Raw genomic sequence first — 14,884 nt, forward strand, 5'->3', positions numbered from 1 at the left:
TCATTTTTCTTTACGAGAAGGCAAGGTAAAGGTGACTGCAAAATATGCCATCGCAACATTGCTGCTGAACTGCCGTCATTCCTGTGTCTTGCACATGATGATTCCATGTTTGTAAATCAAACATCACATCCCTGATCTTCAGGCAAAACTGAATACAGAACATGCATTTGAACTTGGAAATCCGCTTGCCGCCTTACTCTAAATCTTTGTGGTACATTTAAATCACATTTTCAATATGTAGCTGAGCAGCTACAAGAACCAGAAACTTTTATTTTAAATAAATCCTAGGATTCTCACACTGTTACTTGCCTTCAGCTGCTTGGGCTTAAGTAAAATGTAAATTACAAGTTGTGATAAAATTCAAGATAGCTGGAAAGATGGTAATTTGGCACAACTAAGTTCCTTATCATTTATAAAGGACTGCATATATACCCAGCTGTTTCCACAGTATGACAATGCCTTTGAATTTAAAATCGGTTATCCTGAAAGATCACAAAGAAGAAGAACTAATTCAATTTAGGATAAAAGTGATTTGGAATGGAAAACAGATTTTAGCTAAAGTAACTAAAACAGTTACTTATTAATAAATAATTATTAATATTAATAATTAATTATTAATAAATCCTGAGAAAAATAAGAACACAAATGGAAAAAGTGACATCTGAAGCAGTATGCTCTATGAAGAACATTACAGAAGAAACTTTTAATTTAGGAGCAAATCTTCAGTCTTTGAAAAGTAAATATTACAGTAACCAATAAAGTTTTCTTTAAAATTTCAGCTACTTTTAAGTGTATCACTATGTCAATCTCTTAAATCTTTCTGTTAAAACTTTAAACTATTGACTAAGCAGCAGTACTATTAGCCACTGCAACACCATTTGTCTTTGGAAGATACTGTTCATAAAAGAGAACCATAAAGCATATTTTTAAACCTTTTATATTTGCTTCATATTTTAATTCAAGTAAATTAACAAACATGAGGAACATCTCAAGATGTGGCAGAGAGGATTTTTTTCTTGGAAGGATGACAGTCAGATTTTAAGGAGAATAACTGAATACGGAAAAAGTTTGATTGTTTTATCCATCAGGTAAGTTTACAGATCAATCCAGGAGGCAGAAATGGCTTTTAAAACATGGAATTCGGAAACAAATAAAATAATCATTTTAGAGCAGAAAAACAAGAGAGCTGTCCTTGGACAGTTTCTGAGATTAGTGCACACATGAAGTCATCAGATGAAAGTGAAGAAAACAATACCAGGGTTCTTGAAGATTAGAAGTGAGCGTTTTCAAGTACCTTCTAAAGGCAGACAGTAAGTAATCAAAGATTTTTGATGACCATGGTGATTCAGTGTCTAGAACTAAGATATAATCAACACAATAGGAATAATATGAAGGTGTGAGAGATGAAACTGTTAGTATCAGTTTCTTCATAAAGTCAAGTTTCCTTTCAACACAATAGCAAATTGCCCCGCAATTTCAACTCTTCCATCATTACGCAGTGAAATCTTCAACTCTCCTCCACGGCGAGAACACTGAAAAGCTAAATAGAAACAAGAATTCAGAGTTAAAATTCTAGTATATAATAAAAATTATTTTTTTAAATGCATGAAAATTCAGGCTAATGATACCTCTGTCTCCAGAAAGCAAGCAGCATCAGGTCAGTCACTGCACCAGAGACAACCTGGATGAATTGTCTTTACAGATGAAGATTAGCTGAGGGTCTATCTCAGACAAGAACTTGACACATACAGAATGTGACAGAAGTACTATGTAGTACTAAGCAATGAAGGATGGTTTGCTGTGGTGTAGCCAACTAAGTTTCTTTTGCATATTTAGGTATGTCTTGAATGCACGCATTCATGGAATAGACAGTTTCCATAAGCAAGAAGGAAGAACACTTATCTGTACAAGAATAGAGAACCACTTTTCTAGTACTGAACTACAATTAGATACAAGGTTCAAAGCATGTTTTGGGTTAAAGGGTAAATAAAGATGAAGTAACTAGTGGGAAAAGTCTACGAAGAAACATAGACACTGCTTCAGCTGTCACAAACTGAGAACAAATTGTTACGTAGACAGGAACAGATATTGATTTATATAATCCTGAAAATATCACTTAATACAGCCAGATAAAGTTTACAGAGAATACCTTTCCACCCATGAATAATCACAAAGCTCCATTTTTGCTGAAACTGTTTAAGTCATATTCAGGTGGGAAGATAATGCTTAGCTAGCATGTTGAGTCCGTAGTCTTGTTTCAGTAGTCCAATTTTAGCTGCATAATTACTTGATCAGCAAATGCTCTCGTTAAGAAGTCATCTTGCAAAGGTTAGAGTTTCATACCGTTTTGTTTTTGTAAAAGGCTGTAAACGGATGAGACAAGCCACTGATGTTCAGTCTCCCTACTCAATGAAATTCCAACTACAAAGGTTTCTCAAAGCAAACAACCTTTTCCTCACAATTCCTCAATTTGTAATTGGGTAGAGACTGCATTTAGTTCCTGGCAGAGTGCAGGATCTCCAACAGATGGCACATACACCGTATGCTTTAAGACGGTTTCTCAGCCACAGCTGACAAGAAAGCTCTTACTTATACCAGGATATCAGATTCCCAAGGCTCCAAAACCGGTAAGAACAGGAGCTCTATAATAATTGCTACTGATACCTTCTGGTCTTTATTTATAGAACTACTGGCTATCATTTTTAACTTATCAGAACAATACCTATTTATGGACTAATAACTTCAATTAGAATATTCCATACCATGATAAATTTGATAAACTGTTATTGCCAAGTGTGGTTACACAGCTAAACCCTCCCCACCTCTTTGTGATAGCAGAGTTAAAGAAAAGAGCTAAATTATTTCATATCTTCAGAGGTTGCCTGGTTTTTGTTTTTCTTTCTTTAAATGTGGAACTAGTGCTGTATGTTTCATGGCAAGATTACTGAGGCTATTTTGATACTGGTCCATTTTATTTTACTTTCAAAGAAACCTCCAAAATACAAGGAAAAAAAGACAAAGATTTTATGCAAGCCTGTATATAAATGGTACTTTATCTTTTCTTTCTCTCACACAGAAACAATGATATTTCACACTGTGTCTGAAAGGAAACAGACCTGCATGGAATATTTCATTGACTAGATGATTTTATTTAATAGCAATGTCTTCAGAGAGATTCAAGCATCTCTGATGTGCACACTCACTTTCTGGATCATGCAGTTGTTGCACATCCTTCCATGTGTGGATTTTCCTCATACTACACACACTATTCCCAGTATAAATACAAATACGTACATTCTGATCTGTAGAAATAATATATCACAGCTGAATTCAGTGCCTTAAATTCTTTTATGATTCACCTGAGAGAGGGGAAAATTTCAAGAGTATGTACACAGACTGAACTTTAGCATGCTGATCTGCACCACTGTCTTCAGAAGGAGGCCAGTGACTTCGTGCCAATATTAACCTATTGTTTTGAGGAACTTCTTAGAGTAGGTGCATCTAAATGACCAATGGTTACAAAATTTGAGGACTAATGGATTTTCTTTGTGATGTCCTGATAAAGACACCAAATCAGCAACAAGTGCCATTCTTGAAAAGATATTTGTTTTTAGAAATCACCAGTATTTTGGCGAAAATTCTGATCCCTACAAAAGGACTGTTGAAAAAGCATTTGTTCCTAGGCCTCTTCTAGGTATCACTTAAATGAAGTTAAGATCTCTAAGAAATCTTTTTTCTCTAAAAAAAGAAAGTGGACAAATCTACTGACTGATGGAGGGAACCACTTTGGCAGAAATGTTACACTTCTGTATAAATCTAATGTAGTCCTAGGAAAAGAGAACATCTACTAAAACTAAAAGCAGTGAATTCCATCAATCTGTATGCTGAGATTAACTGGGAAAGATGAAAGCTGTGACTGTAACTGTGCAGAACTCTTCACTTCACGAGACTTCAAATCAGCAGAAAAATAAATACACGTTTATTCCACCTTATGAGGCAACTTATTCAAAAATTGCGAGGAGACTAAAAAGCTAACAGACAGGACCTTATGTTGAAAGAAATTCTGGCAAACGTTTCTAAAGGATGATCTTACAATTGAAGTAAGGTCCGTTGCCCCCCACCCCACTCCCCAAAAAATCTCCCAACTAAAATTTATAGACCTGTTCTGTATTGGAAAGGAATCACAGAAGTTAGAGGCAACAACAGGAACCACACAATAAAATAATTTAGTTAGTTGAAATAAAGAGGTACAGAAAAGACTCCTCTAGCTTTACCAAATACAAAAAAAAAACTGCCCTGGATCAGGCCCCTTCTCTTTAAAATAATTTGGAAAGTCCTGTAATTTGTCTGGATATATCATATTGCTCATGTAGGTTTATAAATATCATAAAGCTACTTGAAAGACTGGATACAGTGACAGTTGCTAAATACTGTAAATATTGTATTCATTAGCAATTAAAATCTAACACCTGATACGACAGGTTATTTTTATTTAAAATATATTTCGGGGACTCTTCAAATGAAAAAAGGTAAGGACTGATAGTGAATTCTCATTTAACACAACTTAAACACAAGAATATTTACATACCTCCAGGAAAATTGATTAAAGCATTTTACCTTGTAAAAAAGAATTGAAAATTCTCTTTGTATTTGATGGGAGTTGTCAGTGTTTGACAGTTTGGTCTAATAAAAATAGAAGAGAACCTAGACACAGGATATTATGTCTGATACTTCAGCAGAGATGTAGCTGACCTCCTCCTAGAGGTCCCAAAACTCAGAGAGAACTGACAATACATGTAATGTTCTTCGTTTTTATACCATTTCATATCTAATCTATTTTGGAACCAACAGATCTTTCATTTGGAAGAAAGCCGTAATTCTTGCAATAAAAGATACCGGATATTACAAAAGCTGTTGTGAAAGTTCCTAAAGAGTCAAAATATGCTCTTATTTATAAATTTTTGGTGATAAGTTATCTTTTACAAATAACAAAATTACAAATGGAATTTGTACTTGCTTGCTATCAGTAACAGTTTGTGTATATAAGTAATCAACCACAAATACATTTGCTACTTTACTAGTGATGTTTTTAGTAACCTGTAAGACAAATATATATATTTGCTGCAATATTATTTACTGCTGCTACTACTGATTACTGCCACTACTGATTTTATTTTTATTTAAATATATAATATACACACACACTTTCTTTTGTGGTAATAATTTGAAAAAGCTTAATATATACTTGCTTTATTATTCATAAGAAGACTTTCCAGTGGCAATTTATTTTCACCTGTACTAAAGTATTTTTCATATACGCATGAAATATGAAAAAATCTAGCCTATGGGAAGATGGGACTGGTTTTTTCCCCACTAAAAATACTAGGAGAGTAGATTATAGTATAAATTGCCTTTGCTGCTTGAGATAGTTTCTCTGAAAGAGGAAACAGCATGGCACAGATGAAACAAATGAAAACATAAAAGTAGAAAGTACCATATAAAAATACAGACAGAATTTGTGTCTGATTGTTTAGAGCAACACTGTTGACAGGTGTGAAGGAAGACTTTCAGCACCTGACATTAAAGACTGAAAACATCAAATCTTATGAGAAACAGCCAGTCCATAAAGATGCAATACCAAAGACAGTTGTTCTTCAGAAAATATTTTTTTCCTCAACTTTATGATAATTATCACAGATCTGTATGATGTAAATGCAAACATGACCTTGGAACAGACTGATAAACGTTTCCCTCAATCCATGATGGAGAAGGTCTCAGTCACTGTGGATTATCATGCCAAGCTATGGAGGGCTAACAGATCCTTTAAAGAGATTATCACTCAGAAAAAGTCCACTCTGAGATTCATTTGGCTAAATATAGGAAGGCTTATATTCAAGGTGGCTGTTTGGAAAAGCATTTACTTTTACAAACAAGGGTCCATTCTCTGATTAGACTAAATATTACCAATTGTTGCTAAGTGCACAAAAAAATAGTATTTCTAACGCAGTCATCGCCACCCACTGAGAGAGACAGAGGACTACTAGGATATCATCTAAAGTTTACCAAGCTTCAGCCATGATGAAAGGTCATGACAGCTAAAATACAGAAGCTGAGATCAAAAACTAACGAGAGTTAGGATCCAGAACTGACACTTCAGATTCTATGCAAACATGATGTGTCACGTTAGTAGGCAGGAAACAAAGCAATTTTTTAAAGATTATCTCACACAAAATTATTATACATTATTCTACTCATGATAGGAAAATGGATAGGGAGTTATTACTATATTTTGGGGTTATAATTTTATTTATTTTAAAGCTGGTAGCTTTTAAATAAATGGACAGCTTTCCAAGAAAACAGTCCCTCTTACCAAGCATTTCTGTCTTCCCCAGCTGCTCTGACCAGTAGCTGCTTAAAACAGCATGGGCAGATCCTGAAAAGAAATTAGAACATAAAGTACAGAATTACATTAGAATCACTACTGTGAGCTGTAGTAAGCACTGATTCAAAATGTAAATACCATATACAAATCAAGGGGCACCTGTGTGCACTTAAGAGTAAAAATGCCTAGGAGTCTGCAGAGCAGACAGAACCTGAAGCTTTGGCATTTCACTTATTTATGATCAAGCAGTATTACTTCCTCATCCTCTGACTTCACTGGAAATTTTGCCTAAGGGCTTCAAAACGAGGCTCAATTGGTAGGAATAACAGATACTACAGATTAAAACACTTGAGCCAAAGTATTCACTTTTGGTAAACAAGTGAGTTTTCCTAACAATGGAATCTCAAAATATTAAGCTTAATAATACTATTCATCTAAACATAATGTTATTCAATTAAACACAAACAGCTACCCCCCCCCCCCCCCCCCCCCAAAAAAAAAACAGATCTTGGATTCTTGGATTTATTTTTTTTTTTTTAAGAATAGGTGGATAGAAGTCAATGCGCAAAAAAGAAAGAATTCCCTCTCTTAACAGTTTTCACAAGCAAACCTCTGGGGTTTTTTCAGTCTTGAACACTAAGTATCAGGATGTAACTCATGGTGGTCTTTTAAGGTCTCACTACAGCCTCTGGTAGACCAACTCATTGTTTCCTGAGTGGCAGATGGCTTAAAAATGTAGAATGACTTATTGGATTTTTAACTGGACATGCTGCTTCAGTATACATTAGCTGCTAGGGACAAAGACACTCTGCTGGAAACCCAACTGTGAACTAACTATAATTATCAGGGCTCTGGGACACCAGGACATGTAACAACTAAGAAATTCTCACAGAAGAAAGATAATACAAAGTCATAACACTTAAAAGTACAATTCAGCAGTATAATGAAGAGATTTGTTTCTATAAAAGAAAGGGCGATTGCAAATGCAAGACAAGCAACTGTGAGCTACAAGCCTAGAAGAATCACAGAGATTCAGGGAACATGTAGCTTTTCCTACATAAGAATAATAATAATCTTCTCACAAATCTTAAGGAACGAGCTCTGGGATCAGATACATCCACCACTCTGCCCCTGGTTTAACAGGAAAGCAGGACTGCAAGTTTAATAACTGAAACATGGCCTGTATTTACTTGCAAACCTTTCTGCTAGAAGAGCAGAATAACTATCGTTATTCCAATAAAGACCTTCTTCTATTTAGCAAAACACTTAATGAGTATTTCTGACTGAGTTCTCATCACACTAGTAATTAACCTGTGATTAAGGGGTACCTAAGCAAATAATATTACTTCAATCATTCCGCAGCAAATATTATCACATCTACGGAGCAGAACATCAAAGGAAGACTTTGAACTAGTGTCTCTGCCTCTAAAAATATACCTAGCTAAGTTCTTACAACTTGCAGCACTGAGAATACACACAATAAAATGTTCTTAAACCAGGAAGTGCTTTCAGCTGAAGCACAAAAAGAATAAACAACACTGAAAGAAGTGGATATGAACTTCTGCAGTACTTGCTCAATACCAAAGCACTCTGCTGCTTTTCTGTAATTGTAATACTTCAGGGAAAAGATCTGAAAAAAAAGAGGCAGGAACATCTGACCTGGCTTCCTGACAGCAGGAAGCTGATTTTTTCTGAATGAGTTCGGCATCAGTCAAAGTTTTCCTGCTGTCCATAGAAAGCAGTAATTTATAAGAGAGACTCTAAAGTACTAATTAATGAAGTTTAATAAGAACGTTTTAACTGAATTGAAACAAGAATAATTCATCTATCATGCAAATACACACCTGTAACAGGGTCTTCCAGAACTCCATACCAAGGTGCAAAATATCTGGAATGAAAATCATGTCCTTTATCTTTTCCACTGGAGTTTCCCTTAAGAGTGAGTATGAGTCCTTTCACCTTTCCAGTCTTTTCCGCTGACAGAAATTGTTGAGCGTTCACTTGCAGTTTTTCCAACACAGACCTTGAATTTAATTATAGAGTATTTTAAAACTTCATTTCACATGAGTTCAAGTATTGAAAAGCATCAGAAAGCTACAAAACTGTCTTCTCTACACTCTCAAAACAGCCACAACGAAGTGTTGGAGCAAAGGATTCCTAGCATTGTTCTCCCAATGTCTTTCGATATAAGAGTACCCTGAATATACTACACTCCTAGTAAGCAGAGAAAAAAGGCCAAGCCATGTATTTCTTATTTCTGAAAACAGAAATAAAATGCCCAGAAAAAAAAAAGCTCTAGAAATGTACACTTTCATTTCTATTTTTCCATCACTGGACAAAATATTTCACCACTACAAAATGCAAAGTGTAAGCACTCCACCTGCTTCCAGAAAAAGGAAACAACTAATACTATTCAGATCTTCAGAGAATTGTAAAGCACTCTACAACAGTCTCATTTCTCTCAGCCTCTATGAAGCTGCAGATACCTCCCTAAAAACTGAAGTCTTGAAAGAGTAAAAATACTGAGTATTCAGCTGAATTTTTTTTTAATCTCCCCATTACCTCACTCTATAAACAGTAGTTTGGCCAAATTTTAAGTAAAAACAATTGCAATTTGACCTGATTAAAGAATTCAGGCTTGGACAATATATATATATACATATACGTATAGATAGATATATATATATACACACACACAAATCATACTCAACAATGAAGTTCAGGTCTCTGAGATTAACAAATGCTTTGAAATCAATTGAATTGGAATTTCCTCTGTAAAGCTACTTATGATGCTGTAAAGAATGTGTAAGCAGATTACAGTCAATTAGGCATGTGAATCCATGGCATTCTGTCGATGTGTCTTCTCTCACTATGCAGACCTCTACAGCTCTACAACTAATAGTTCTTCAGTTGTGAAGCTAGACTCCCGATTTCTTGCTAGGTTCCTGGACCACTTTTGACTCAGAGGGATGGGGAAAAAAACAATGTTAAAAGTGCTTCCTACATCTCCCTTTCTTGAAGATAGGTTTCAGATTGATCTTGTTTAGCTTTGCTGGTTCTGTAAGCTCACATGGGAAGATTACAGGATTATTTAACATGAGAGTTTAAATTAGAGTTTTTAATCTTTTGTAAAAGAAATATAAGTGAGCCTAGCCTATAAAGAAGAGTGGTTAAACGAAAGGAATCAATTTCTACATGCTTGCTTCAAAAAAGTATCACAAACCTTTCATAAGCATCACTGAGGCGGACCAGGAGCTTCTTTGTGTCAGGAGAATAACGGAGATCTTGAACGATCATGTCACCAACAGCTGCCTGGCAAAAAGAGTTAAAGGAACAAAGAAAAACAGAGTCATCTGAATATAAAATATCTCCTTAAAATATTCCTCAGACAAATTCTCTGCTAGAATAGGGCTCATGCAAGGTCTTTGACGCAGCCCTTGAGAACACACATGCAAGAAAATTAAATTCACTAAGTGCATGAATGGATATGGGCAGGTGCCAAGAGCTTGTCAACTTGGAAAGAAATCCGGGAACTATGAACAGGGCAAGGACACCAGAGTGCCCTCACACACATACACTGAAATACATGCCAAGCACCGGCAGTGGAAGACAAAAAGGTTCACTGCAGCATTTTGGAGAATTCCATTTCTTGAATTGCAGGACTCAGGAGTTTTCAGGTTTTATGAATTTCTATGAAGTACCTCAAGCAACGTGATGTTGTCACTATTCAGCCATTTTAATATATAAAAATAAGGATAGCTAATTTAAATGTATTTCTAAGAGCACATCTCTCTACTTACCTTTATTAACTCTCCTACTTCCTCAAGTGCCTAAAGCAAAAAAAAAGAAAGAAAAACTGTAAAAGATAGAACATGTATGCTATACAGCTATCCGGCTACAGATATACATACACCCATGCAAACATAAACACAGGCTTTCCTTGAAAGCCTTTTATAAATAAAATTTTGACTCACCTGTGGGTAGGTTGAGTAAAGCGGTAAGTCCAGGACAATATGATCTTTCTCTCGTCTCGTTTTTAATTCCCCACTCAGAGTAACAAAAGTAAGAACTGAATTTGTGTTTTCTAGAGAGACATAATATTGCAACGTTGTCAAGCATAAGAATTTAAATCTAAATTATTATAGCTTTTAGCCTAGTACATTCAAAAAAGTTAGTTATACAGCTAAAAACCTAATAGCTGCAGTAAACCTGTATTCCAGGAAAAAATTTCCAGCTAACTTAGTAAATAAGCTGCTGAGGCTAATGAATACAGCAACTGCCAGTATGTCTTTCCTGTATGTACCTAGAATAAATGGGAATTTCCTTTTATCAGAAACAGAGATATTCCCTATTCATCAAACTCTACTGTACCTCTCCGAGATGGCATTTGCATATTTAGCACTAGTCTTTAACAAGAGTGATGGCAGGACATCAGAATCCTAAGTGCAGACATCAGACTACAACCTTACAATTACAGAGCAGTTGATAAACAAAAATACTGAAGGTATCTCCACATTTGTTCTCTAAATGTTCTGAAGATTTAACCGCTTTTGTTGTAGAAAATAATCGAGATTTTCTTAATTAGAAACAAATTTTAATGAAAAATTATAAAATGAATAGCTTGTAAACATACTTTGTATGTGAAACAAAACAGCAGCTGAGGCAAGTGTAGCATGACCACACAGAGGAACTTCATTGGCTGGAGTGAACCATCTGAGTCCAAAACAAGAACCTTAAAAATAAAGTTTGTTATTTAGTGGAAGAGGATTTTTTCCTCTTCAATTTATTTCAAAAACTTTATACAGAGTAAGAACATTTAAGTCAAAATGCATGTTATAATCAGTCTCAGTCTCAAACACCCTTTTAGGAATCTATTTTGTACTAATTTTTGGAATAGCCATTGCTTTTGAGCCAGGACTACAACTTGAGTCTACAAACAGAGGAAAGCTACTTTGTTATAACGACAAAGAATTTGCAGAGCAGAGAAGCTCCTTGCTTACAAGTGTGAAACAAGATTTTTCCCCATGAATAAAACACAATGAACCAGTAAAGAGTTTTGCTGGTATAATGGAATCTATACCTCAGCTAGATCAGTTATGAATTATTTTGTTTAAACTACCAGTTAACAATGGTAAAAGACTAATGTATTCTAACCATTTATTTCACTAAAAATTTGATTTCAATTGGTTGTTAAAAAAATCAAAAAATCAAAGATAACTAGATACTAACACAGTACCTTAATCTGAAATCTATCTTCAGGATAACACAGCTGCAAAGTGAGTAGAATCAGCAAACTGATTCATCTGAAAACTAATCCACAAAGCAATTCCGATTGGGCTTTGTGTTTGTCTGATATTTTCTGCCTTTTTCAGCATCTACCCATTTCCTCACCCCTCACATATACAAGCCCTACCAAAGAAGAAGAGTGAATTCCATCCACTCAAACTGACCAAATAAGCAGCCTAAAGTGTTTGTTTGTGCAATTCCAGATTCCTTGTTTTTGCTGGAAACCTGTTTTTTCCAGTACTGGCTCCACAGACAGTTTCTAAGACTTCGTGCAAACTCAAAGAACAGCTTACAGTTACCCTGGTGATGATTTCCTGAACAGCCAAGCCAGATTCTGCTCACTCTGCAGTCCTGTGCATACAGAATAAGCTCTGCCTCTCTTTTCCTGGCTGTATAATAGAATTATCTCAAGAGATAATTAGTAGAAGTATTAATTGAAGGATCTTTGCATAGCACTTTCAGATTTTCTGTATACAACTTGCTTACTTAGTGAAAGATACTAATACAAATGTTCTAATTTATGAATGTTTGCATATTATAAAATGAATTTGATATGCAAAACAAGTACTTTAAAGAATCCATGTGCAAAAAGCTTAATATTATTATTGTAAGATGCAACCCAACTCCAAGATTTTGCTTTTGCTGTCTTACAAATTAGCTTATTCCTTATAAATGAACCCACAGTATATTCTTATTCTTTTGAAAGCAATATTGGTGCTTAAACAGAACCACTCACTTTTAGTAAAGTCATCTGTAGGGCGCAGTTTTCTGATGAAGGCAGTTTCAGAAAGATTCATTTCTGTTGCGATTTTTTGGTGCAAACCTTCATCCAAGTCCTAACAATGAAGTGACAAATCCATTTAAAAGCAGGCCATAAAAAGCAAAATCAAACTCTGTCAAATAAATGCAGTCATCCCAATTTTTATTGTAATAAAGCAGATTCATTTTTAGTTCAATTTTTTACTTTAATTCATTTTTTACTTTGACAGTAAAAAAAAAAAAAAAGCTTTTCAGCATAAAATAGGTTAACTAGTTCAGTCACTGTACACAGGCATTTCCAGTATATATTCTGTAAGTTCACAAATCCTTGAACTATAGGAAGAATAAAGTTACAAAAATATTAAACTCAGCCATTTAATGAGTACATCTTTTTTCTTAATTATGATGAAAGTCACACTGAAGTAATTATGAACAATCAAAAAATAACAATCAAAAAATAACTAAAACCTCCTTCTGTAACTCTGAAAAATCAATGTCAGCAAAGGGTATGTAGTAACGGCTAGGGCAATGGCCAAGGCAGCTTATCAGCACTTACTGCTGTACCTTCAATATTGCTCTTTGAACAACAGGAATAACATGCTAAGTCAGTAGAAGCTGAGAAGAGATAAACTGAAAAAAAACCAAAAATGCTGGGCTCACTACATTCTGCTCTAACTGCCTGCAGGTTTAAACCAGTGAACATTGATACTGGGACACATGAGCTGTAGTGACAGTATGAAATTTCACTTAACCCTTGTTCCATTGTTCTTTCCCCACAATTATGCAGACTGGCCAGGTATAAGCATTTGGTCTTCAAAGTACAAACGATGATGTACTAAGTGGACCTGAACAAGTCCGAACTCTGGCGGGTTGAACTTTGCCCTGCTAACTTTACCTATTTCCCTTAATAATTTTAATCCTTTAAACCAATGATCCCACATTATAGATATGAAACAATTACCAATGGGCACAATAGACCTGTCCTTGAAGAGTTAATTCTATACAATGAAACAACATCCTAACCTTTTACAGTACCAATAGTGTCTCCTTTATTCCAGGAAAATAATTCTTGCTATTAATTACTCCAAAGATACCAAACCAGAACACTGACCAAGAAAATTTTTTATTAATATTAGAATTCTATTGAAATACTGCCATCCTGTGGCACTTCTGAAACACAGAAAGAGTTTGCTTTGCCATTCTTGCTTCACTCGCAACAGTTTTTGTAAAGCATCTGCTGAGCCTTTGAAGGGAACAGAAACATTGCTGTTACCTGCACCATATGTTTTTGGAGCTTAGAATAAAACTATTAGAACATCAGCTTTAATATGACACTAAAGCCCCTAGCCCTTTGTACTGTAAAAAAAAGTTAAAACTTCAGCATGCCAAAGGCGACATGCAAATTGCCCTCTTAATACATTGATGTAATAAAGTAAAATTAATACAAAAATGCAATTAGAAGCTTTTAACTTTAAGTTAAGTTAGTCCTGAGAGGGAGCAGTTAGATATCAGAGGGCTACAATGCCTCTGAAGTAAGATACTCTCTATCACAATTTTAGCTGAGCTGGTTAAGTATGCTATATGGTACAAGATCTAGACAGGATTACAAAGATTTAGGCAGGATTCATGTGGTCAAAATAAGGTACTTCCACTGACTATTTATATTTTTATACTTAAAATTTGAACAAGTGATACCACACAAAAATACAAGGTGTATAAATTTCTACTCTTATTTAGTAACTAGGTTTTGGTAGAACTTGTCAACAGCATATCAACTTGAACCATTTGTTCAGAACATCTTCGTGAAGAGAACGACTGCTGTTGAACGCCACAGAACTACCAGGCTGCTCTGAAGTACTGCAAGCTGGCTGCTTAGACCTGGCAAAAGCTGAGCCCAGCACGTTCAGTGACCCAGATCCAGTCCTACAGTTTCCCCTCACACACACTTTTCTTCCACAGGAAAAGTAAAGAAACGAATAATAAAACTTCAGTCAAGAAGAAAATTATTGAGTATTGATTCTGTTATTCAGTACCGAGCACTCAAGTCAGGAGTGGTAAAAACCACTGCAGCCCCTCATACACTTTTTTTTTCAACTTACATTGATTTTTTTTCTTTTAAACTTACATTTTCGAGCAGACAAACTGCCGCAGGGTTTCCACAAAACGGCCGGTTTGTAAAAGCATCAACCGTAAAAATAGGAATCTGCATTGCTGCTTGCGCCTATTTAGCTTTACGCTGATTTCCTCGGTGCTTTCTAACCCGTTCTACCCCCTGAAGGGAGCCCAGCTCTGAAGTTAATGTTTCCCTACCGCCAGGAGGAACCAGCGGGGCGCTGCTCGTCACTTCCGAGCACATAGAGGGCGCCCAACGGCGGTTTTGATTCATGACGGCAGATTTTAACCTCTGTGTGGCGTCCTGCCTCCCTAACCCACGGTGGGAGGGACACACGCCCGAGA

The 14,884-nt window shown here is 35.5% G+C and overlaps 1 protein-coding gene across 1 annotated transcript; it reads right to left on the reverse strand.

The window, feature by feature from the left end:
- Positions 1-921: 921 nt before the first annotated feature.
- PBLD (phenazine biosynthesis like protein domain containing) lies at positions 922-14,692 on the reverse strand. Its single transcript, XM_080597546.1, has 9 exons — positions 14,553-14,692; positions 12,405-12,504; positions 11,016-11,114; positions 10,357-10,466; positions 10,183-10,212; positions 9,606-9,694; positions 8,227-8,405; positions 6,371-6,433; positions 922-1,540 (listed from the first exon to the last, which is right to left on the reverse strand). Exons 1-9 carry the CDS (start codon positions 14,634-14,636, stop codon positions 1,428-1,430), a joined length of 867 nt encoding a protein of 288 aa, XP_080453672.1. The 5' UTR covers positions 14,637-14,692; the 3' UTR covers positions 922-1,427.
- Positions 14,693-14,884: the final 192 nt, after the last annotated feature.

Source organism: Anser brachyrhynchus (assembly GCF_964034855.1).
Source record: "Anser brachyrhynchus genome assembly, chromosome: 6".
NCBI classification, from domain to species: domain Eukaryota; kingdom Metazoa; phylum Chordata; class Aves; order Anseriformes; family Anatidae; genus Anser; species Anser brachyrhynchus.